The sequence below is a fragment of the Mustelus asterias genome, chromosome 5 (assembly GCF_964213995.1).
Source record: "Mustelus asterias chromosome 5, sMusAst1.hap1.1, whole genome shotgun sequence".
In the NCBI taxonomy this organism is placed as follows: Eukaryota; Metazoa; Chordata; class Chondrichthyes; order Carcharhiniformes; family Triakidae; genus Mustelus; species Mustelus asterias.
Window position 1 is genome coordinate 15,010,132 of NC_135805.1, and position 26,717 is coordinate 15,036,848.

General features: G+C 45.2%; 1 protein-coding gene across 2 annotated transcripts in view; it reads right to left on the reverse strand.

Annotated features, from left to right (window-relative positions):
• Window positions 1–26,717, reverse strand: part of LOC144493377 (mechanosensitive cation channel TMEM63B-like) — an 80,956-nt gene that overhangs the window by 35,498 nt on the left and 18,741 nt on the right. For both annotated transcript variants that reach the window (XM_078212204.1, XM_078212205.1), the window contains 6 exons: window positions 26,519–26,630; window positions 25,685–25,818; window positions 20,208–20,345; window positions 18,681–18,834; window positions 14,966–15,072; window positions 446–532 (listed from right to left, as the gene is read on the reverse strand). In XM_078212204.1, coding sequence (XP_078068330.1) covers window positions 446–532; window positions 14,966–15,072; window positions 18,681–18,834; window positions 20,208–20,345; window positions 25,685–25,818; window positions 26,519–26,630 — 732 coding nt within the window. The remainder of the gene's footprint in view (window positions 1–445; window positions 533–14,965; window positions 15,073–18,680; window positions 18,835–20,207; window positions 20,346–25,684; window positions 25,819–26,518; window positions 26,631–26,717) is intronic.

Below are 26,717 nucleotides of genomic sequence, written 5' to 3' on the forward strand. Positions count from 1 at the left end.
CGACACTGTCTAACCCTGTTAGAATTTTATAAGTTTCTATGAGATCCCCCTTCTCACTCTTCTAAACTCCAGTGAATATAATCCTAACTGATTTAGTCTCTCCTCATATGACAGCGCTGTCATCCCAGGAATCAGTCTGGTAAACCTTTCGCTCCTTTAAACAGATTTTACATTGGGCTTTTGTTTTAAAGAGCAAAGAGGGTTAATCTTGAGATGCTTGCGCTGACATTAAAGGGCCGACAACACCTGGGTGAGTGCCCATGAAACACATATCCTGATGTTGCTGCTTTAGTGCAAGTTTGTACTGTCCTTCTCCGTTCTTTGTATCTGCCCCATCAAAGCGCTGTCATTGCTTCCACAGTGACCGAATACATACTGCATGTGTGTGTGGAGAATTGTGGCATCACCTTCTGTAGTGTCTTTTTAAACACAAGTAGTAACTCACCTGCTGAGACCCAGGGATGGTAGAATTAAGACCATGAATACAAGGAAGGTGTAGCATTTGTGCATGGTGGTTCGATTTTCCCCCGATCTGAAAAAGACATTGCAATGATTAAACCCACGCAGAATTGGTAGGTCTCTTGTGACTGTAGCACACTCGCCTCTCGAGTCGGAAAGTTTTGGGTTCAGGAATCACACCCAGAGCCTAATGGTATTGTGGTAGCAACTGTGGAAAGCTGGGAGTCATTCCATCATTCCTTTCATAAACCATCTAATGAATAACATTTTATTTACCATAAATACGTGGGTGAATGGCTGAATAATTAAATTGGCTGTGGTACAGTGCTGGCTGAATTTGATGAGGGGCGTATCATTCGTTCCAGTCCACATCCCAGGACGAAATGGTGGAGGCCGACTGACCCTCACTAAACAAGGCAGGCCTGCAACATTAATGTTCGGGAAAAAGGAGAGAGTGGGACTGCTGTCCCTCAGTCAAAGGACTCTCAAGAGCCGTTCGCCAAACTGAGTGGCTGGCAGCTTCCAACAGTCCCAGCAGTGGCAGAACTCAGTAATGGGCACTGCTGTGGCTGCAAGAGGAGGAGGAGGACCTGGTCACCGGACAGAGACACAAGACTGGGGTTTTGGGCTGGGAAGGATTGGGGGATTCTAGGTAGGAAGGTTTTTTGGGGGTGGGAGTGATGACAGCAGGTTTTGGAGGTCAGGTGGGGGGGGGTGGAGCATCACGTTGAGGGAGTAGGGGTGTCCCTGATGCACATAGGGTGCCCTCCCAAAGGACATGCCACGCCCTCCCTTCCTGCCTTAGAAGCAATTTGCTTAAAAGAATGGCCTTCCCACTTTCACCCGCTTGCTCATTTCATGGCACGAGCAGCAGATTGAGTCAATTAATGTAGTAACAAGCTGAATTGACAGTTAATTATTTATTTTAACATGGCGGGCGAGCTCCAGATTTCAGAACCCACTCATAATGGGGGACAAACACAGGCCAGGAAGATGGTGGACTTGACACTTCTTGTATTTTACATGACTCCCCCCGCCCCCACACCGAAAGTATGGCCAATAGAAGAAAATCCATCCAAGTGCCATTAAGCTTGACAGGAAGTAGGAGCTGCCCAAGATGTATGCGCTGTCTCAAAGTTGTATAATAGTTATCAAGATGTGCAGGAAATACTGAATTAATCTTCTTCAGGTGACTATCCAATGACTCAAGAACCTCAGGTGACTGTCTGTGTGGTGTCTGCACATTCTCCCCGTATCTGCATGGGTTTCCTCTGGGTGCTCCAGTTTCCTCCCACAGCCCAAAGATGTGTGGGTTAGGTGGATTGGCCATGCTAAATTGTCCTGATGTGTGGTGTCAGGGGGATTGGCAGGCTAAATATGTGGGTTACAGTGAGAGGGCCTGGTGGGATTGTTGCTGGTGCTGTCCTGATGGGCCAAATGGCCTCCTTCTGCACTGTAGGAATTCTATGATTCTTAACTGGTCCCTTCCCGAGCATAACATCCTTTAGATGAAACTGCCCCAGTGTGACATCCATTATATGCAACTTCTTTTTAAAATCCGTGTAATACCCCCTTTGGTGTATTGAGTTCGAGCACAATTCATATTGTGTATTTTGGGCAGAAATATGATTCTTTGGACTAATACATTCTTCATCCCTCAAGATGCTAAAATTAGAATACAGTTACTTTTTGCCTGATGTTGTTCACAGAATAAACTCTGTGGGCATTACCTCCCGCCTCTTTCAACACAAGGATCTCAAACAAAACGATACTAAATTGAAAGTTGTCACCCAGCTCACTTGAAACATGAGCATTGATCTGATAAACTGAGCTGGATGAGCAAAAAACAAGTTATCCTGGTGACAGCCTGAGTCACTTCATGGGTTGGGTGACAGAGAAAGCTACAGATCAGCCATCACAATGCAGATCACTTCAGGAGTAAAGATTCAGCTTCATGTGAACATACAAATTAGGATCAGGAGTAGGCCACTCAGCCCCTCGAGCCTGCTTCGCCATTCAATAAGATCATGGCTGATCTGACTGCAACCTCAACCCCACATTCCTGCCTAACCCCGATAACCTTTGTTAATTCCACTTGTTAATCAAGGATCTCTCGAGCTTAGCCTTAAAAATATTCAAAGTCTCTGCTTCTGCTGTCTTTTGAGGAAGAGAGTTCCATAGACACTCAATCCTCTGAGAAAAAAAACTCTCCACATCTGTCTTAAATGAGAAACCCCTTATTTTTAAACTTTGATCCCTAGTTCTAGATTTTCCCCAAAAAAGGAAACATCCTCTTCACATTCACCCTGTCAAGACCCCTCAGGATCTTAAAAGCTTCAATCAAGTCGCCTCTTACGCTTCTAAACTCAGCTGGATACAAACCTAACCTAGACATAGACATAGACATAGAACAGTACAGCACAGAACAGGCCCTTCGGCCCAGGATGTTGTGCCGAGCTTTATCTGAAACCAAGATCAAGCTACCCCACTCCCTATCATCCTGGTGTGCTCCATGTGCCTATCCAATAACCGCTTAAATGTTTCTAAAGTGTCTGACTCCACTATCACTGCAGGCAGTCCATTCCACACCCCAACCACTCTCTGCGTAAAGAACCTACCTCTGATATCCGTCCTGTATCTCCCACCACGAACCCTATAGTTATGCCCCCTTGTAATAGCTCCATCCACCCGAGGAAATAGTCTTTGAACGTTCACTCTATCTATCCCCTTCATCATTTTATACACCTCTATTAAGTCTCCCCTCAGCCTCCTCCGCTCCAGAGAGAACAGCCCTAGCTCCCTCAACCTTTCCTCATATGACCTACCCTCCAAACCAGGCAGCATCCTGGTAAATCTCCTCTGCACTCTTTCCAGCGCTTCCACATCCTTCTTATAGTGAGGTGACCAGAACTGCACACAATATTCCAAATGTGGTCTCACCAAGGTCCTGTACAACCTCTCTCCAACCTTTCCTCATAATACATCACGACCATTCCTGGCATTAGTCTAATAAACCTTCTCTGAACTGCTTTTAATTCATTTACATTTTTCCTTAAATAAGGAGACCAGTACTGTACACAGTAATCCAGATGTGGTCTCATCAATGCCCTATATAACTGAAGCATGTTTAAAAAAGGAAGGAGACAAAAGGCGGGTAACTATAGGCCGGTCAGCTTAATGTCTGTAGTAGGGAAAATGCTGGAATCCATTATTAAAGAGGAGATAGCAGGGCATCTGGATAGAAATGGTTCGATCAATCAGATGCAGCATGGATTCATGAGGGGAAAGTCGTGCTTGACGAACATGTTGGATTTTTATGAAGATGTGACTAGGGCGGTTGATGGAGGAGAACCGGTGGATGCGGTGTTTTTGGATTTCCAAAAGGCGTTTGATAAGGTGCCCCATAAAAGGCTGCTGAAGAAGATTAGGGCACACGGAGTTGGGGGTAGTGTGTTAAAGTGGATTGGGGACTGGCTATCCGACAGGAAGCAAAGAGTCGGAATAAATGGGTGTTTTTCCGGTTGGAGGAAGGTAACTAGTGGCGTGCCGCAGGGATCGGTACTCGGGCCGCAACTGTTTACCATTTATATAGATGATCTGGAGGAGGGGACGGAGTGTAGGGTAACGAAGTTTGCAGACGACACAAAGATAAGTGGAAAAGTGAATCGTGTGGAGGACGGAGAAGATCTGCAGAGAGATTTGGACAGGCTGAGTGAGTGGGCGCGGATATGGCAAATGGAGTATAACGTTGAGAAATGCAAGGTTATACACTTTGGAGGAAATAATAACAAATGGGATTACTATCTCAATGGAAACAAATTAAAACATGCTACCGTGCAAAGGGACCTGGGGTCCTTGTGCATGAGACGCAAAAGCCCAGTCTGCAGGTACAACAGGTGATCAAGGCGGCAAATGGGATGTTGGCCTATATTGCGAGGGGGATAGAATATAAAAGCAGGGATGTCTTGATGCACCTGTACAGGGCATTGGTGAGGCCGCAGCTGGAATACTGTGTGCAGTATTGGTCCCCTTATATGAGGAAGGATATATTGGCATTGGAGGGAGTGCAGAGAAGGTTCACCAGGTTGATACCGGAGATGAGGGGTTTGGATTATGAGGAGAGGCTGAGGAGATTGGGTTTGTACTCGTTGGAGTTTAGAAGGATGAGGGGGGATCTTATGGAGACTTATAAGATAATGCGGGGGCTGGATAGGGTGGAGGCGGAGAGATTCTTTCCACTTAGTAAGGAAGTTAAAACTAGAGGACACAGCCTCAAAATAAAGGGGGGTCGGTTTAAGACAGAGTTGAGGAGGAACTTCTTCTCCCAGAGGGTGGTGAATCTCTGGAATTCTCTGCCCACTGAGGTGGTGGAGGCTACCTCGCTGAATATGTTTAAAGCGCGGATGGATGGATTCCTGATCGGTAAGGGAATTAAGGGTTATGGGGATCAGGCGGGTAAGTGGTACTGATCCACGTCAGATCAGCCATGATCTTATTGAATGGCGGGGCAGGCTCGAGGGGCTAGATGGCCTACTCCTGCTCCTATTTCTTATGTTCTTATAATCTCCCTACTTTTGTAATCAATTTCCTCTAAGTGGGAGTTTCGAATATCTTGGGACTAAAAGACTAACAAGATCAAAGTGAATACAATATAGTGAAGTCATAAAGTGCCTGGAATATATTTTACCAAGGTACTGTCTGCATTGTGACACATAAAACCACTGTTAGAGAATTTAAACATACATATTTGAAGACATATTATATTGTGTGTCAAAAGTATAACCTTGGCGAAAAACACACTGCCCTAAGGACAATACAGCTACTGAGCGAAAGGAGAAAGCAACTCTTATCAATGTGGATTCTAGACAGATGTGGAGATGCCGGCGTTGGACTGGGGTAAACAGTAAGAAGTTTAACAACACCAGGTTAAAGTCCAACAGGTTTATTTGGTAGCAAAAGCCACACAAGCTTTCGGAGCTGCAAGCCCCTTCTTCAGGTGAGTGGGAATTCTGTTCACAAACAGAGCTTATAAAGACACAGACTCAATTTACATGAATAATGGTTGGAACGCGAATACTTACAACTAATCAAGTCTTTAAGAAACAAAACAATGTGAGTGGAGAGAGCATCAAGACAGGCTAAAAAGATGTGTATTGTCTCCAGACAAGACAGCCAGTGAAACTCTGTGGGGGTTACTGATAGTGTGACATGAACCCAATATCCCGGTTGAGGCCGTCCTCATGTGTGCAGAACTTGGCTATCAGTTTCTGCTCAGCGACTCTGCGCCGTCGTGTTGCGAAGGCCGCCTTGGAGAACGCTTACCCGAATATCAGAGGCTGAATGCCCGTGACCGCTGAAGTGCTCCCCAACAGGAAGAGAACAGTCTTGCCTGGTGATTGTCGAGCGGTGTTCATTCATCCGTTGTCGCAGCGTCTGCATAGTTTCCCCAATGTACCATGCCTCGGGACATCCTTTCTTGCAGCGTATCGGGTAGACAACGTTGGCCAAGTTGCAAGAGTATGTACCGTGTACCTGGTGGATGGTGTTCTCACGTGAGATAATGGCATCTGTGTCGATGATCCGGCACGTCTTGCAGAGGTTGCTGTGGCAGGGTTGTGTGGTGTCATGGTCACTGTTCTCCTGAAGGCTGGGTAGTTTGCTGCGGACAATGGTTTGTTTGAGGTTGTGCGGTTGTTTGAAGGCAAGAAGTGGGGGTGTGGGGATGGCCTTGGCGAGATGTTCGTCTTCATCAATGACATGTTGAAGGCTCCGGAGGAGATGCCGTAGCTTCTCCGCTCCGGGGAAGTACTTGACAACGAAGGGTACTCTGTCCACTGTGTCCCGTGTTTGTCTTCTGAGGAGGTCGGTGCGGTTTTTCGCTGTGGCGCGTTGGAACTGTTGATCAATGAGTCGAGCGCCATATCCTGTTCTTATGAGGGCACCTTTCAGCGTCTGGAGGTGTCTGTTGCGATCCTCCTCATCTGAGCAGATCCTGTGTATACGGAGGGCTTGTCCGTAGGGATGGTTTCTTTAACGTGTTTAGGGTGGAAGCTGGAGAAGTCGAGCATCGTGAGGTTATCCGTGGGCTTGCGGTACAGTGAGGTGCTGAGGTGACCGTCCTTAATGGAGATGCGTGTGTCCAAGAATGCAACCGATTCCGGAGAGTAGTCTATGGTGAGTCTGATGGTGGGATGGAACTTGTTGATGTCATCATAGAGTTGTTTCGGTGATTGTTCACCATGAGTCCAAAGGAAGAAAATGTCATCGATGTATCTAGTGTATAGCATCGGTTGAAGGTCCCGTGCGGTGAAGAAGTCTTGTTCGAACCTGTGCATGAAGATGTTGGCATATTGAGGTGCGAATTTGGTCCCCATGGCTGTTCCGTGTGTCTGGATGAAGAACTGGTTGTTGAAGGTGAAGATGTTGTGGTCCAGGATGAAGCGGATGAGATGTAAAATTGCATCTGGAAACTGGCAGTTGTTGGCGCTGAGCACTGAGGCCGTTGCAGCAATGCCATCGTCATGGGGGATGCTGGTGTAGAGTGCCGAGACATCCATTGTGACGAGGAGCGCTCCTGGTTCAACTGCTCCATGTGTGCCAAGTTTCTGTAGGAAGTCCGTCGTGTCGCGACAAAAGCTGGGGGTTCTTTGTACAATGGGTTTCAGGATGCCCTCGACATAGCCGGAGAGGTTCTCGCACAGGGTCCCATTGCCCGATACGATGCGACGGCCGGGTGTGTTTGCCTTGTGTATCTTCGGGTGGCAGTAGAGATCTCCAACGCGGGGAGTACGTGGGATGAGAGCACGGAGGGTGTTCTGAAGGTCCGGATCAAAGGTCTTGATCAGAGTGTTGAGTTGACGGGTGTGTTCTTTGGTCGAATCTGCAGGTAACTGTCTGTAGTGTTCCTCGTTGTTTAGTTGTCCCCCATGACGATGGCATTGCTGCAACGGCCTCAGTGCTCAGCGCCAACAACTGCCAGTTTCCAGATGCAATTTTACATCTCATCTGCTTCATCCTGGACCACAACATCTTCACCTTCAACAACCAGTTCTTCATCCAGACACACGGAACAGCCATGGGGACCAAATTCGCAGCTCAATATGCCAACATCTTCATGCACAGGTTCGAACAAGACTTCTTCACCGCACGGGACCTTCAACCGATGCTATACACTAGATACATCAATGACATTTTCTTCCTTTGGACTCATGGTGAACAATCACTGAAACAACTATATGATGACATCAACAAGTTCCATCCCACCATCAGACTCACCATAGACTACTCTCCGGAATCGGTTGCATTCTTGGACACACGCATCTCCATTAAGGACGGTCACCTCAGCACCTCACTGTACCGCAAGCCCACGGATAACCTCACGATGCTCCACTTCTCCAGCTTCCACTCTAAACACGTTAAAGAAGCCATCCCCTACGGACAAGCCCTCCGTATACACAGGATCTGCTCAGATGAGGAGGATCGCAACAGACACCTCCAGACGCTGAAAGGTGCCCTCATAAGAACAGGATATGGCGCTCGACTCATTGATCAACAGTTCCAACGCGCCACAGCGAAAAACCGCACCGACCTCCTCAGAAGACAAACACGGGACACAGTGGACAGAGTACCCTTCGTTGTCCAGTACTTCCCCGGAGCGGAGAAGCTACGGCATCTCCTCCGGAGCCTTCAACATGTCATTGATGAAGACGAACATCTCGCCAAGGCCATCCCCACACCCCCACTTCTTGCCTTCAAACAACCGCACAACCTCAAACAGACCATTGTCCGCAGCAAACTACCCAGCCTTCAGGAGAACAGTGACCATGACACCACACAACCCTGCCACAGCAACCTCTGCAAGACGTGCCGGATCATCGACACAGATGCCATTATCTCACGTGAGAACACCATCCACCAGGTACACGGTACATACTCTTGCAACTCGGCCAACGTTGTCTACCCGATACATAGAACATAGAACATAGAAAGCCACAGCACAAACAGGCCCTTCGGCCCACAAGTTGCGCCGATCACATCCCCACCTCTAGGCCTATCTATAGCCCTCAATCCCATTAAATCCCATGTACTCATCCAGAAGTCTCTTAAAAGACCCCAACGAGTTTGCCTCCACCACCACCGACGTCAGCCGATTCCACTCACCCACCACCCTCTGAGTGAAAAACTTACCCCTGACATCCCCCCTGTACCTACCCCCCAGCACCTTAAACCTGTGTCCTCTCGTAGCAACCATTTCAGCCCTTGGAAATAGCCTCTGAGAGTCCACCCTATCCAGACCCCTCAACATCTTGTAAACCTCTATCAGGTCACCTCTCATCCTTCGTCTCTCCAGGGAGAAGAGACCAAGCTCCCTCAACCTATCCTCATACGCTGCAAGAAAGGATGTCCCGAGACATGGTACATTGGGGCAACTATGCAGACGCTGCGACAACGGATGAATGAACACCGCTCGACAATCACCAGGCAAGACTGTTCTCTTCCTGTTGGGGAGCACTTCAGCGGTCACGGGCATTCAGCCTCTGATATTCGGGTAAGCGTTCTCCAAGGCGGCCTTTGCAACACGACGGCGCAGAGTCGCTGAGCAGAAACTGATAGCCAAGTTCCGCACACACGAGGACGGCCTCAACCGGGATATTGGGTTCATGTCACACTATCAGTAACCCCCACAGAGTTTCACTGGCTGTCTTGTCTGGAGACAATACACATCTTTTTAGCCTGTCTTGATGCTCTCTCCACTCACATTGTTTTGTTTCTTAAAGACTTGATTAGTTGTAAGTATTCGCATTCCAACCATTATTCATGTAAATTGAGTCTGTGTCTTTATATGCTCTGTTTGTGAACAGAATTCCCACTCACCTGAAGAAGGGGCTTGCAGCTCCGAAAGCTTGTGTGGCTTTTGCTACCAAATAAACCTGTTGGACTTTAACCTGGTGTTGTTAAACTTCTTACTGATTCTAGACAGACCCAGAGATCTCAGACAAGCGAATGAATAGGTCATACATCACACCAGATAAGAGTTGTCTAGTAAGCATCGTAAGACTGAGAAAGACTCTTGAAGTCCATGAACTCATGTAGTCCCATGCTGTCAGAGATTAAATGTTATTGTCCAGGGGAAATAATCCATTCTAATAATGATTGGCTCATACCCTTCTGGGGTGAGCAGAGAGGGGCGGACAAATGGCTTTTGAAAATTGTATAATTGTAATACTGAGAGTAATTGACCCTTCGACCCTGGGAAAAAGACTCTGACTATTCACTCTATCCAAGCCTGTCATAATCTTGTAAACCTCTATCAGGGCCCCCCTCATCCTCCAACGCTCCAATGAAAGCAGTCCAAGTTTGTTCAACCTTTCTTCATAGTCCATATCCTCCCAACCAGGCAACATCCTGGTAAATCTCTTCTGCACCCTTTCCAATGCATCAACATCTTTCCAGTAGTGTGGTGACCAGAATTGTACACAATATCCAAATGCAGCCTAACCAAAGTCTTACACAGCTGCAACATGATTTTCCAATTCCTATACTCCGTGACCTGACTGATGAAGGCCAGCATGCCATACGCCTTCTTGACCACCTTGTCCATCTGAGTTGCCACCTTCAGGAAGCTGTGGATCTGCATACCTAGATCCCTCTGTATGCTAATATTTCCAAGGGCTCTACCATTTACTGTATACTTTCCTTCTGTAGTAGACTTTCCAAATCGCATCACCTCACATTTGTCCAGATTAAATTCCATCTGCCATCTTTCGGCCCAGGTCTCCAGCCGATTTATGTCCTACTGTATCCTCTGACAATCCTCCTCACTATCCGCGACTCTCCAATTTTTGTATCATCTGCAAATTTACTAATCAGACCACCTACATTTTCCTCCAAATCATTTATATAAATATTACAAACAGAGGCCCCAGCACTGATCCTTGTGGAACACCGCTTGTCACAGACCTCCAGTTAGAAACGTACCCTTCCACTGTTACTCTCTGCTTCCTATGCCTGATAAGAAGTCTCATAACACCAGGTTAAAGTCCAACAGGTTTATTTGGCAGCACTAGCTTTCGGAGTCTCAGGCTCCTTCATCAGATGAGTGAGGACCGAACCCAAGTCCTCACTCACCTGGTGAAAGAGCCCGAGACTCGGAAAGCTAGTGCTGCCAAATAAACCTGTTGAACTTTAACCTGGTGTTGTGAGACTTCTTACTGTGCTTACCCCAGTCCAACGCCGGCATCTCCACATCCTATGACCAAGCCAGTTTTGTATCCATTTTACCAGCTCACCTTGGATCCCATATGACTTCACCTGCCATGAGGAACCTTATCGAAGGCTTTACTAAAGTCCACATATACAACATCCACTGTCCTGCCCTGGTCAATTTTTCTTGTCACTTCCTCAAAGAACTCAATCAAGTTTGAGAGACACGACCTCTCCTTCACAAAACCATGATGCCTATCACTAATAAGCATATTCTCTTCCAGACGCGAGTACATCCTGTCCCTAAGAATCTTCTCCAATAATTTCCCCAACACTAATATAAGACTCACAGGCCTGTCATTTCCCAGATTGTCTCTTCTGCCCTTCTTAAACAATGTTAGAAACATAGTGACATAGAAGATAGGAGCAAGAGGCGGCCATTTGGCCCTTCCAGCCTGCTCCACCATTCATTACTACCATGGCTGATCGTCCAACACAATAGCCTAATCCTGCTTTCTCCCCATAACCTTTGATCCCATTCGACCCAAGTGCTATATCCAGCCGCCTCTTGAATAGATTCAATGTTTTGGCATCAACTACTTCCTGTGGGTATGAATTCCACAGGCTCACCATTCTTTGGCTGAAAAATGTCTCCTCACCTCCATCCTAAATGGTCTTACCTGAATCCTCAGGCTGTGACCCCTGGTTCTGTTCTGGGCTCTCCCACCATCGGGAATATCCTCCCTGCATCTACCCTGTCTAGTCCGGTTAGAATTTTTAAAATCTCTACGAGAGCCCTCCTGCATCTACCCTGTTTAATTACTCTAAAGTTAGTGTATATTGAAGTCAACGGAGCTGCTCTGGATACAGATCCACTGATCTAAAATGGCAGATCTGAATGACAGAAACAATACTTTAATGAAGGAAAAAGGAAGATGTTTCAGTAAGTGTAGGGAAGCTGGTAAAAGAGGTGGAGGAGAAGCATTGTTAATCAAGGATAGTTTAACGGCTGCGGAAAGGCACTTCGAGGGGGATCTGCACACTGAGGTAATATGGGCTGAGGTTAGAAATAGGAAAGGAGCGGTCACGTTGTTAGGAGTTTACTATAGGCCCCCAAATAGTAATAGAGATGTGGAGGAAGAAATTGCTAAGCAGATTATGGATATGTGTGGGGGTCACAGGGTAGTTGTCATGGGGGACTTTAACTTTCCAAATATTGATTGGAAACTTTGTGGGTCAAATAGTTCGGATGGGGCAGTTTTTGTGCAGTGTGTGCAGGAGGGTTTCCTGACACAATATGTGGATAGGCCGACAAGAGGTGAGGCCACATTGGATTTGGTACTGGGAAATGAACCGGGCCAAGTGTTAGATTTGGTTGTGGGAGAGCACTTTGGAGATAGTGACCACAATTCGGTGTCTTTTGTTATTGCAATGGAGAGGGATAGGGCCGTATGGCAGGGCAAGGTTTACAATTGGGGGAGAGGTAATTATGATGCGATTAGGCAAGAATTAGGGGGAATAAGTTGGGAACAGAAACTGTCAGGGAAAGGCACTAATGAAAAGTGGAACTTTTTCAAGGAACAAATACTGGATGTCCTTGATAGGTATGTCCCTGTCAGGCAGGGAGGAAATGGCCGAGTGAGGGAACCATGGTTCACGAAAGAGGTGGAATGTCTTGTGAAAAGGAAGAGGGAAGCTTATGTAGGGATGAGGAAATAAGGTTCAGATGGCTCGATTGAGGATTACAAGTTAGCAAGGAATGAGCTGAAAAAGGGGCTTAGGAGAGCAAGGAGGGGACATGAGAAGTCCTTGGCGGGTCGGATCAAGGAAAACCCCAAGGCTTTTTACTCTTATGTGAGGAATAAAAGAATGACCAGGGTGAGGTTAGGGCTGGTCAAGGACAGTAGTGGGAACTTGTGTATGGAGTCAGTAGAGATAGGTGAGGTGATGAATACTTTTCTTCAGTGTTCACCAAGGAGAGGGGCCATGTTTTTGAGGAAGAGAAGGTGTTACAGGCTAATAGGCTGGAGGAAATAGATGTTCGGAGGGAGGATGTCCTGGCAGTTTTGAATAAACTGAAGGTCGATAAGTCCCCTGGGCCTGATGAAATATATCCTAGGATTCTTTGGGAGGCAAGGGATGAGATTGCAGAGCCTTTGATCTTTGGGTCCTCGCTGTCCACGGGGATGGTGCCAGAGGACTGGAGAATGGCGAATGTTGTTCCTCTGTTTAATTATAGACCGATTAGCCTTACTTCGGTGGTTGGTAAATTGATGGAAAATGTCCTTAGGGATGGGATTTACGACCATTTAGAAAGATGCGGATTAATCTGGGATAGTCAGTACGGATTCGTGAAGGGCAAGTCGTGCCTCACAAATTTGATTGAATTTTTTGAGGTGGTAACTAAGTGTGTTGATGAAGGTAGGGCAGTTGATGTCATATACATGGATTTTAGTAAGGCGTTTGATAAGGTCCCCCATGGTGAGCTTATGATGAAAGTGAGGAGGTGTGGGATAGAGGGAAAGTTGGCCGATTGGATAGGTAACTGGCTGTCTGATCGAAGACAGAGGGTGGTGGTGGATGGAAAATTTTCGGATTGGAGGCAGGTTGCTAGCGGAGTGCCGCAGGGATCAGTGCTTGGTCCTCTGTTCTTTGTGATTTTTATTAATGACTTAGAGGAGGGGGCTGAAGGGTGGATCAGTAAATTTGCTGATGACACCAAGATTGGTGGAGTAGTGGATGAGGTGGAGGGCTGTTGTAGGCTGCAAAGACACATAGATAGGATGCAAAGCTGGGCTGAAAAATGGCAAATGGAGTTTAACACTGATAAATGTGAGGTGATTCATTTTGGTAGGACTAATTTAAATGTGGATTACAGGGTCAAAGGTAGGGTTCTGAAGACTGTGGAGGAACAGAGAGATCTTGGGGTCTATATCTACAGATCTCTAAAGGTTGCCACTCAAGTGGATAGAGCTGTGAAGAAGGCCTACAGTGTGTTAGCTTTTATTAACGAGGGGTTGGAGTTTAAGAGCCGTGGGGTTATGCTGCAACTGTACAGGACCTTGGTGAGACCACATTTGGAATATTGTGTGCAGTTCTGGTCACCTCACTATAAGAAGGATGTGGAAGCGCTGGAAAGAGTGCAGAGGAGATTTACCAGGATGCTGCCTGGTTTGGAGGGTAGGTCTTATGAGGAAAGGTTGAGGGAGCTAGGGCTGTTCTCTCTGGAGCGGAGGAGGCTGAGGGGAGACTTAGTAGAGGTTTATAAAATGATGAAGGGGATAGATAGAGTGAACGTTCAAAGACTATTTCCTCGGGTGGATGGAGCTATTACAAGGGGGCATAACTATAGGGTTTGTGGTGGGAGATATAGGAAGGATATCAGAGGTAGGTTCTTTACGCAGAGAGTGGTTGGGGTGTGGAATGGACTGCCTGCAGTGATAGTGGAGTCAGACACTTTAGGAACATTTAAGCGGTTATTGGATAGGCACATGGAGCACACCAGGATGATAGGGAGTGGGATAGCTTGATCTTGGTTTCAGATAAAGCTCGGCACAACATCCTGGGCCGAAGGGCCTGTTCTGTGCTGTACTGTTCTATGAAAAACAATATTTTAAACATCTACTTTTGCGTTGTTCAGATAGGAGCAGCAACTCGAATGGAAAGGATTGTGTGCGACTTTCCATTCCTCGTAAAGAACATAGTAGAATTCCACTCTGCATCCTGACACACCTCGTGTTTGATGACATTACTTGCATTTACAAGGTTCCTCATCATTTCAAAATGGCAGCAAGTACTTATATAATTTTTGAAGTGCACTAACTTTTCGTTTGTAAGCCGGGTCATTAATCATTCAATGGAAAGCAAGATCCGGTCAACAATGATTAGATAAATAACCAGTTAATTTGTCTCTGTGGGGCATTTATTGGAGGAGGAATGTTGGTTAAAGCATTGGAAAAATTGTTTACTCTCCTCTGAATAGTGCCACATCTCAGGGATTATAATCTTCAACTGAGCAGGTATTCAACACCTTGGCTTAACATCTGAAAGGATGTTAGTCCCACAATGCAATGCACCGCAAAGTCAATCTGTTCTTGGGCACCAATTTCTTAAATTGATGACAAAGTGCACCAAACAATTTCACCATGATGCAGGCAATATCAGATTCCAACTCCGAACAGATACTTCAGTCACGAGGATTCAAATGCAGCAAGTTAAATACCATTTTCATAGGTAGATGGAAGAGAAAATTTCTTAAAAATTGAAGCATCCACAACAGAAATAAAGAATTAAATGAAAATACCTTGTCCAATGTGCTTCAAAAAATCCTGAGTAGTAAACTATGGTTGGGAGAAGCGCTGAGAAAGACCACAGTAGAAGTGTTGGGAAAAACTGCGTAATGATGGGATTCTGCCGAGACAAAATTGATAAGTTTAAGATTTTTGATGCTTGGAGTCAAGAGGTTGAAAGGTCAGAGCTGAACATTGTCAATTGATAATTAGTAATAAGCAGAGTGCAAATTCTGACTGTGACCCCATTTGCAAATCTAAAGACATGCTCACCCTAAGGCGGCGCGGTGGCACAGTGGTTAGCACTGCTGCCTCACAGCGCCAGGGCAATTCCGGCCTCTGGTCACTGCCTGTGCAGAGTTTGCACATTCTCCCAGTGTCTGCTTGGGTTTCCTCCGGGTGCTCCAGTTTCCTCCCACAATCCAAAGATGAGTGGGTTAGGTTGATTGGCCATGCTAAATTGACTAGTGTCAGGGGGATTAACAGGGCAAATGTGTGGGGTTAGGGGAATAGGGCCTGGGTGGGATTGTGGTCAGCGCAGGCTCGATGGGCTGAATGGCCTCCTTCTGTACTGGAGGGATTCCATGACTCTAAGCAGGGGAGCCAAAGACAGACGTATGTTACAATCATCACTGGCTCTATTTGTGTTACAGCAAGTCATTCCAGGATTGTATAGAGAGGGGGGACTTTTAGCAATTAAAAACCATTCACTAGCCAGGGTTTTCTTAGGAATTACAGGATGGAGCATACCAAAGTTAAATGTCATCAGATATTACTGACTTCCATAATTTCAGTGTGCGCAATGGCTGAATGGCTCCGAGTTCTGATGATTTCAGGGGGCTACCCTTGACCACATGTAGATTTTGTTTGATACTTTTGGTCCCCCCTCATTGTGGGGGATATGAATGCTCTGGAAAAGGAATGGGCCACTGAATTGTGACTAGAATAAGTGTGCTTAATTATTACAATAGACTTAAACAGTTACGGGCTTACTGCTTTGGAAAGTGCAAACTTTGAGGAGATACGATTGAAGTATATAAAGTAATGCAAGGCTCAGGGTCAGTCCAGCTAGATAGCCCAATTGAATTGGATAGATCAAGGAGAACTAAGTGAGAGGAAAATCTTTTTAAGAGTTTTGATTTATGGAACCCATTGCTCTATGTGCAGCAAGTGTGAATGCATTGCAAGCATTCAAAAGGCAACTGAATAAATTCCAGCGAGTGGCAAAGAGAGGTCACGAGGAGTGGAAAGGGGAGTGTGCTAGCAATCATTTTTGGTCTAGTTTTTGTGCTTTTCCCAGGAGACTGTATGGATGAACATACATACAGTAATGGCATTATTTCCAGGATGATGCAGGCAGATTAAGGTTAAATCTCACGGAATTCAGGGTGAGGTAGCCAAATGGATACAAAATTGGCTTGATGACAGAAGACAGAGGGTGGTTGTAGAGGGTTGTTTTTCAAACTGGAGGCCTGTGACCAGCGGTGTGCGTAAGGGATCCACTGTTATTTGCCATTTATATTAATGATTTGGATGAGCATATGGGAGGCATGGTTAGTGAATTTGCAGATGGGAAAGGCATGGATGTTAGGGAACTTGGGGAAATAGTGATGCCTTGAGTGTACATATAACAGAGAAGGTGGTGCTGGACATCGTAAAGCACATCAAGGTAGATAAATCCCGGAACCTGATGAAGTTATCCCAGGAGGTTGTGGGAGGCTAGGGAAGAAATTGCTGGTCCCCTAGCAAAGATATTTGCATAATCGACAGCCACAGGTGAGGTGCCCGAAGATTGGAGAGTGGCAAATGGCCTTTGTTTAAAAAGGGCTGCAGGCAAAAGCCTGGGAACTACAGGCCGGTGAGCCTCACATCTGCAGTTGGTAAGTTGTTCTAAGGTCTTCTGAGAGACAGGATCTACAGGCATTTAGAGATGCAAGGACTGATTAGGGACAGTCGGCATGGCTTTGTGAGTGGAAAATCATGTCTCACGAATTTGATTGAGTTTTTGAAGGGGTCACCAAGAAAGTAGATGAGGGCAGTGCAGTTGACGTTGTCTACATGGATTTTAGCAAGGCCTTTGACAAGGTACCGAATGGTAGGTTGTTGCATAAGGTTAAACCTCACAGGATCCAGGATGAGGTAGCCAAATGGATACAAAATTGGCTTGATAACAGAAGACAGAGGGTGGTTGTAGAGGGTTGTTTTTCAAACCGGAGGCCTTTGGCCTGCGGTGTGCCTAAGGGATCGGAGCTGGATCCACTGTTATTTGCCATTTATATTAATGATTTGGATGAGCATATAGTTAGTAAGTTTGCAGATGACACTAAAATTGGTGGCATAGTGGATAGTGAAGGTTGGAACGGGATCTTGATCAATTGGGACAGTGAGCTGATGAATGGCAGATGGAGTTTAATAATGGTTAGCACTGCTGCTTCACAGCGCCAGGGACCTGGGTTCGATTCCTGCTCTGTGGAGTTTGCACGTTCTCCCCGTGTCTGCGTGGGTTTCCTCCGGGTGCTCCGGTTTCCTCCCACATTCTGAAAGACGTGCTGGTTAGGTGCATTGACCCGAACACGTACCGGAGTGTGGTGACTCGGGGAATTTCACAGTAACTCCATTGCAGTGTTAATGTAAGCCTTACTTGTGACTAATAAATAAACTTTAAACTTTTTAAACTTGAAGGCGGCATTCAGCATGCTTGGCTTCACTGGTCAGAACATTGAATACAGGAGTTGGGACGTCTTGTTGTACAAGGCATTGCTAAGGCCCCATTTAGAATACTGTGTACAGTTCTGATCACCCTATTATAGAAAGGATATTATTAAACTAGAAAAAGATGCAGAAAAGATTTACTAGGATGCTCTTGGGATTTGATGGGTTTGAATTATAAGGAGGCTGGATAGACTGGGATTCTTTTCCCTGGAGTGTAGGAGCTTAGGGTATAGAGGTCTATAAAATAATGAGGGGCATAGATTAGTTAGCTAGACAACAGCTTTTCCCAAAGATGCCTAAAACAAGGAGGCATAGGTTTAAGGTGAGAGGGGAGAGATACCAGCATAATTAAGGACCCCACGCACCCCGGACATTCTCTCTTCCACCTTCTTCCTTCGGGAAAAAGATACAAAACTCTGAGGTCACGCATCAACTGACTCAAGAACAACTTCTTCCCTGCTGCTGTCAGACTTTTGAATGGACTTGCCTAGTATTAAGTTGATCTTTCTCTACACCCTAGCTGTGACTGTAACACCACATTCTGTACTCTCTCTCCTTTCCTTCCCTATGAACGGTATGTTTTGTCTGTATAGTGCACAAGAAACAATACTTTTCACTATGTTAATACATGTGACAATAACAAATCAAATTAGAGGGTGGTGTGTGTCTGGAACAAGCTGCCAGAGGTAGTAGTAGAGGTGGGTACAATTTTGTCTTTTAAAAAGCATTTAGACAGTTACAAGGGTAGGATAGGTATGGAGGGATATAGGCCAAATGTGGGCAATTAATGGTTTTTTAAAAAAAAGGACAGCACGGACAAGTTGGGCTGAAGGGCCTGTTTCCATTCTATGACTCTATGAAATGGAGAGGCTAGTCTACTCGTGTCCTTTCTGTATGTTTGAATGCCAGCTATAATGGCAAAGCTCAAACCCTCACTCAGTCAGGAACAGGTTTAGGAGGCTGTAGAAAATAAAAGCAATGTTTTTTTTAAAAGAACGTCGATATACCAAAACTTACATTTAAGTATTCAACAGGCTTTGTAACATTGAACTTGTCCATTGTGGTAATAATAATAGCAGGAGTGGTCAAGAAGAAGAGTAGAATAAAAAGGATGCAGTTGATGATGAAGCAGCGAAGCCACCATGAAATCCCTCTCAATGACAAGTGCTCCCTGTATAAATAAAAAGATTCTACTTACTATAATTGTACCCCACAGTAATCAGCCACCCAGCTCGCAACAGATGCTTAACAAGTGAAATACTTGGACATAGCAAGGCTGACGGATTTGATCTCTCCCTACTTAACCCAGCAAATTACTGAAAGAAGGAGCAGCAGAGATTTAACAACATTGATGGAGTAGCCACTACAGTAGAACACTGGGCCAACAACCATAGGTCACAAGCTCAAATTTTACCAAGATATTCTATGAAATGGAATTCAATTAATTTTTAAAGAATTTTTCATAAGCATCTGGAAAAATGGCCAAAGCTATAAACAATCAAACTTAACTGGTTCATCAATGATATTCAGGGACAAGTTCTGCCATGTTTATATCATCTACCCTATATTCGATGCCAGTTCACATTACATGGTCGACTCTTAATGCCTTTCAAGTGGCCATGATAAAACAGATAATAAATATCAGGTTATTGCTTTGTTAATGATCCAGACAGCGGATCAAGATGAGAATTGGGCAAACCCAGCTCAATTTACATTTCAAAACTCTCAACGTTTGAGGAATTGTGTCTACGTTGAGAATCCCAGTGGTCAAAAGGCTGCTGCCTTCAACATCTCTCAGCTCTTCAATCTCTGCAGGAGAGCAGAATTGTCATTGGGGTCCCACCAGCACTAATTCACATTCCTTCACTGACAGAGAATCAAAACCTTGGAATTCCCTACCCAGTGCAACAGCCTCATGGATGCAGCAGTTGAAAAAGGTTCAACACAACTTTCGCAACTCAAAATAAAAGAACAAAGAGCAAAGAAAAGCACAGCACAGGAACAGGCCCTCTGGCCCTCCAAGCCTGTGCCGATTGCGATGCCCTAATTAAATTAAAAAAGTCTTCTGCCCTTATTCTGTCCGCATCCCTCTATTCCCTCCCTATTCATGTACCCATCCAGATGCCTCTTAAATGTGGCTGATGTGCCTGTTTCCACCACTTCCTCTGGCAGAGCGTTCCAGGTACCCACCACACTCTGCGTCAAAAACTTCCCCCACACATCTCCCTTAAACTTTCCCCCTCTCATCTTGAACCTGTGCCCCCTTGTAATTGACACTTCCACCCTGGGAAAAAGCCTCTGACTCTCCACCATGTCTATGCCTCTCATAATTTTGTAGACCTCGATCAGGTCTCCCCTCAGCCTCTGCCTTTCCAGTGAAAACAATCCTAGTTTATTCAACCTCTCCTCGTAGCCAACACCCTTGAGACCAGGCAACATACTATCGTTAATTCTTTGAATGTATACGACTGACTACCCAGTGGATAATGTGATTTATAATTCACATTTGAAGGTTACCTGCTTTCAAGACCGACAATAACTTACCAGTAAATATTGTGGGGATCGGGAGCATAGCTCACACTCCAGTTTGAAGCGTGGAGAAACTCACTATTCGAAGATCGCTGAGGCTCTCCACTGAACATACAGCCTTGACACTTGCAGGCATTGAAGTCTCTGAGAATTCTATGGGAATAAAATTAGGTGCAAAGGTAAAGCTAAATCTTCCATGTTAAGTTGGATAATGCATCATTTCAAAAGGCCAGAGCTCTATGCAATGCACACATCATTAAGATTTGGATATGCTGAAACCAATCTGTCACTTTAACATTGGGATTTCTACTTGTACTCACTGAGCTTCAGATAAACCTACAGATTAATATCTTTTGAGTAATACTTGCTGGACTAGAAGTAGGAAGCTCATTAATGCTCGTGTTAGTAAACTGCATGGTTAGAGCTGGTTAATCTCTTATGCATATCTGAGGTGCCCGTAAACCTGCCCTCTTGCAAACCTGTACCAAAGCATTCTTTATGAGCAAGTCATGTGCTTCTACAGGAAAGGGGAGGCGATGGTCTAGTGGTATTGGACTATTAATCCAGAAACTCAGCTAATGCTCTAAGGACCCAGGTTTGAATCCCGCCACGGCGGATGGTGGAATTTGAATTCAATAAAAAAAAAATCTGGAATTAAGAATCTACTGATGACCATGAAACCATTGCCAGGGTTAAAATCCTGGAATTCCCTCCCTAACGACATTGTGGGTCAACCCACAGCCCATGGACTGCAGCGATTCAAGAAGGCAACTCACCATCACCTTCTCAAAGGCAACTTGGGATGGGCAATAAATGCTGGCCAGCCAGCGACGCCCATGTCCCACGAATAAATTTTTAAAAAATTGTCAGAAAAACCCATCTGGTTCACTAATGTCCTTTAGGGAAGGAAATCTGCTTCCTTATCTGGTCTGGCAAGAGCCACAGCAATGTGGTTGACTCTCAACTACCCTCTAAGGGCAACTAGGGATGGGCAATAAATGCTGGCCAGCCAACGATGCCCATGTACCACGAATGAATAAAAGAAAGCGTGTGTGCACTTCAAATCAGTAGCCTGTTTCGGTGTGATGGCAATGCGCTTCTGCACGGACCAAAGCCAAACAACATTAAAAAAAAACAGGTTCATAGGAAGCAACATGTTCATTTGAACAGGCGTCACCAACACCATTGGATCTCTTCATGCATATTCTAGGAACCACAGATTCCTGAGCCGACAATATAGAGTCACAAACTGACTGCAAGGTCAAAGACGCTGCGTGACACAAACTGCAAGGCATTGTGTGTGGGACAACACAAGGTTTAAGCTGACATCATAAAACCAAAGAATGATCATTCGGCATCAATCTCAAGATGCATCTCGCCCTTGAAACTCCTGAAAACCTGCCTTATTCTTGCAGACGATATGTATAAATGCAACTCCACCGGCCAGCTGAGAATAGGGTAATCACAGCCAGGTAATCACATCATAAAATATAGTAGATTTGCTGTGTCAAGTTTTGTTGGTTTCCACTTAGGTTTTGGCATCAATAACCATAACACCCTAAGCACGGGGACATTCTAGATGAAGTTTTAGAAAGGTGATGCAATAGCAAGACTGAATTTCAGTAATTTTCTATCAACTATTCAGAAATAATAACCGCTGTCTGAAAGAATAAGGAATACTAGCAAGCGATTATGGAAAGTGATAAAAGATCAAATGACACAACCTGAGACTTAAACAGGCGCGTTCTCCAGTTCCTTGGTAAGTACAATGGATATCATAGAATGGTTACAGCAGAGGAGGCCATTCAGCACTCCATGTCTGTGCTAGCACACTGAAGGAGCAATTTACCTACTGCCACTTCCCTGCAAATCTTTCAGAGAGTGTCCATGTCCTTCCGGAATGCCTCAGTTGACACTGCCGCCACATTCTCAGGGATTGCATTCCAGATCCTAACCACTTGCAACATGAAAAAGAATTTCCTCATATTAACGTAGCTTCTTTTGCCAATCACCTTAAATCAGAACCCTCTTCTCCACCCTTCAACACATTAGAACTGTTTCTCCCCATCTGCTCTGTCCACAGCCCTCATGATTTCCAATACGTCTCAACCTTCTCCAACTTTTCCAATCTTTCCAAGTAATCATTCCCATGGAGGATTTGTAATCTTTCACACCTTCACATCCTTCCTAAAGTATGATGCTGAAATACATTGAAGATTGAATTTTACAATTCCAGGAGTTTCACCACAGGAGGAGAGTGTTTAGTCCATTGCAGGTCAGCCAATATGAGCACTCAGCTGAATGCATTTACTCTATTCCCATTTGGTCAATGTCACCTCAATGGAAATTTATATTCTAATCAATGGCATCCATCCATCTCTGGAGATGATGGACTGCAAGCCCAGGATGTATTGAACACCATCTACTGTGGCTGTAAAAGGGCGATTCAAGTGTGGCAGTCCATTCCTCAGCTAGATGAATAGCACTGGCCCAAGGTTGACTGATATATTTTTCATCTGGATGGGCCCTTTTTTCCGCCTTCTATTTATTTTGTCCTCTGTTTTTTCCACGCCCTCAGGTTTTAAAAAAAAGTTATTTATTAGTCACAAATAAGGCTCCATTGGTTACTGTGAAATTCCCCAAGTCGCCACATTCCAGAGCCTGTTCGGATCAATACACCTAACCAGCACATCTTTCAAACTGTGGGAGGAAACCAGAGCACCCGGAGGAAACCCATGCAGACATGGGGAGAACGTGCAGACTCCGCAGACGGGAATCGAACCTGGGTCCCTGGTGCTGTGAGGCAGCAGTGCGAACTACTGTGCCAGTCCTAAATGCTCATCTCCAAGCACCCTGGTCAGACTTCTCATGCATTGATTCTGATCCCAGTCACCAGGAGCCTCGCTAATAGACATCTTTGTATTGCAGGTGTGGGTGACCCGTTGGGTCTGTGCAGATAGCAAGCGGCCTTTATTCATTTGGCTCACATAAAGCAGCCAATGGAGTCACGGCTGACTCAAGGGAGAAAGCATGCCTGGTCCCAGGGTTCGGGACATTTGCTCTGGGCTGGAGTAAACTTGCAGTTGTCCTGGTCCATGTAGGTATCAGCAACATAGGTAGAACAAGGTTTTGCACAGGCAGTTTGAGGAGCTAGGCACCAAATTAAACAGCAGAACCTCCAAGATTATAATCCCTGGATTATTGGTTGAGCCGTGTGTAAATTGGCATTGGGTATATAAAATGGAGAGACGAATATGTGGCTCAATGACTGGCATGGGAGAAGTAGGTCTTGGTTCATGGGGCACTGGCATCAGTACCAGGGAAAGTGGGGGCTGAACCGTGCTGGGACCAGCGCTCTTGCAAACTGCATAACTCAGGAAGTAGAGAGGGCTTTCAACTAAAGAGAGCAGGGGATGATTCTGTAGAAGGAGTATGTAGGCTTACAAAGCAAAAGGATAAGGCAGCATTACAAGTCAGCTATTTCAGTAATGATACCTAGAGTGTGATAGGAAGGGGCAGAGTGTACAAACATTAAAAAAAACAATAGTGTCAAAAAGGGAAAAAATGGTCACAAGGCAAAATTAATGGCTCTTTATTTAGCACGGCCAATTCACCTAACCCAGCACATCTTTCGGACTGTAGGAGAAAACTGGAGCACCCGGGGAAGGAAATCCACACACACACGGGGAGAACGTGCAGACTTCGCACAGACGGTGACCTAAGCCGGGAATCGAACCCAGGTCCCTAGTGCTGTGAGGCAGAACTCTGATGAAGGGTAATCTAGACTCAAATCATTGGCTCTATTCTCTCCTCACAAATGCTGTCAGACCTGCTGAGATTTTCCAACATTTTCTGTTTTTGTTTCAGATTCCAGCATCTGCAGTATTTTGCTTTTTTTTCTGGAATAATAGTCTAGCGATAACGCCACTAGGTCATTTGCCTTCCCAGCCAAGAACCTTAATTAGATTAATTAGGTACAATTCCCCTTGCACAAAGCCACGTTGGCTCTGCCTGACCAAATCATGGGATGTGAGCATCACTGGCTAGGCCAGCATTTATTGCTCATCCCCAGTTGCCCAAGGTGGTGGCGGCGAGCTGCCTTCTTGATTTGCTGCAGTCTACATCGTGTCGGTACACCTACAGTACTGTTAGGGAGGGAACTGCAGGATTTCAACCCAGCAACTGCGAAGGAATGGCGATATATTTCCAAGATGGTGAGTGGCTTGGAGGGAAACTTCCAGGCAGTCATTTTCCCTATGTGTTTCCTCTCCTTGTCCTTCAAGATGTAGCAGTCGTGAGTTTGGAAGGTGATGTCCAAGAAGCCTTGGTGAATTCCTACAGTGCATCTTGTAGATGGTACACACTGCTGCCACTATACATCAGTGGTGGAGGGAGTTAATGTCTGTGGATGGGGTGCTAATTAAGCAGCCCGCATTTTCCTGGATGGTGCAGAGCTACTTGGGTGTAGTTGGAGCTGCACTCATCCAGGCAATCACACCTCCGCATCTGTACCTTGCAGATGGTGGACAGCCTTTATGGAGTCAAGAGATGAATTACTCATTGCAGGATTTCTTCGAGCTTCTGACAATATTGCGACTACATTGCAGTTGTGTACTGCTGAAAAGCCTTCCAGTTCTGACATCTTGGACAATTAGTGCATTTATATTTAATTTTTAAAATTCATTCATGGGACATGGCGTCACTGGCTGGCCAGCGTTTATTGCCCATCTCTAGTTGCCCGGGGACAGTTTAGAGTCAACCACATTGCTGTGGTTCTGGTGTCATATGTAGGCCACACCAGTAAGGACGGCAGATTTCCTTCCTTAAAGGACTTTAGTGAACCAGATGGGTTTTTCCAACAATCAACAGTGGTTTCATGGTCGTCAGTAGATTCTTAATTTCAGATTTTTTTAAATTGAATTCAAATTCTACCATGGCGGGATTAGAAGCTGGGTCCCCAGAACATTAGCCGAGTTTCTGGATTAATAATCTAGTGATAATACCACTAGGCCATCGCCTCCCTTTAAATGTAGATATTTGCCCTTGAAATCCCCAAACTTCTGGTTAGTCCTGGCCCTTTATCATGGTAACTCCCTGGGTCATGTCCATTCTAGCCTGTTAACTTGTCAATCCACTGCTCCCCCAACATCTCTCTCATCTTGCATCTTTTTCCTTCCGACCCTCTCCCTGCCCATTGATTTCAAACAATTCTCAACAGTTGCTTCTTCACAATTCTCCTTATTCCTCTGTGGCTTGGATGCAGCTAGTCCTCCCTTCGTTAGTGCTTTTTTTTTGTTCTAAGATTGTCCCTGGTTATCTATAAAGTTTACATTATTGTTTTAATCTCATGCTGTCAACTGATCATTAATATCTGCCTTTGGTTTGAACTTCTCAACTTTTGCAATAGCCATGAGTAGCCAGACAATACTGGCATGTGTGCTTTCTATGGGCTGTGTGTGTCTACAATGCTCAGATTTGTAAACTTGACTTACCGAGCTGCTGTGGCTTCATTTTGGAAAGTTACAAAAGCCATACCAAGCGGTTTCTCATACACTTTTTCCTTTTCTTTCACATACTCCTCCTTGAGTTTCTGTTCTAATTTAGTGTAATATTCCACTGCATTTTCCTGCAGAAAAGAGGAACGTTCTTCATTATTATGGACAAGAGAAGCCCAACTGACAAAAAGGTGCAAAGTGCTTCGGTAAATTTAGACTTGGTCCCTTCAGAATTACACAAAATAAACTTGTCAATTTGGAGAAGAATAGAAGACAAGCAATTTTTGCACCGTACCCCACCCACACGAACATCAATTCATCCATGTCAGTCATAGCAAAACAAGCGCTTTGTGTAAACTGCCATTTCGTCTCAGTGATCTAGGTGTTGTCCAAGACTTTCTGATATGGTTTTCACAAAGGCTTTAATTTAGCTCATTATTTAATACATTTTGGTTTCATAGGAAGAAAATTTTTATTTTTTTAATTACTCACAAGTAGGCTTACATTAACACTGCAATGAAGTTACTTTGAAAATCCCCTAGTCACCACACTCCGATGCCTGTTTGGGTACACGGAAGAAGAATTTAACATGGCCAATGCACCTAACCAGCATCTTTCAAACTGTGGGAGGAAACTGGAGCACCCGGAGGAAACCCATGCAGACATGGGGAGAATGTGCTAACTCCATATAGACAGTGACCCGAGGCCGGGAATCGAACCCGGGTCCCTGGCGCTGTGAGGGGGCAGCAGTGCTAACCACTGTGTTACTGTGCCGCCCCAATTTACCAATGAAATGAGAACCAGTACTTTTATTAGAAGCACTTTACCTACCTCCTCACAACCTTTAATAACACAACAGCATAACTGACCACAGGGTTTGGGATTTATCATAACTGGTGTTTCTTCTTTAGAGTAATAGTTCCGACTGCGCTCAGCTTTTCGCCTGAAATATAACATTTCAAAAGAGCAATGATAAAAATCAAACATACAATAGCACGATCTCCCTTTGGCACTGACTTGCACCTTAACA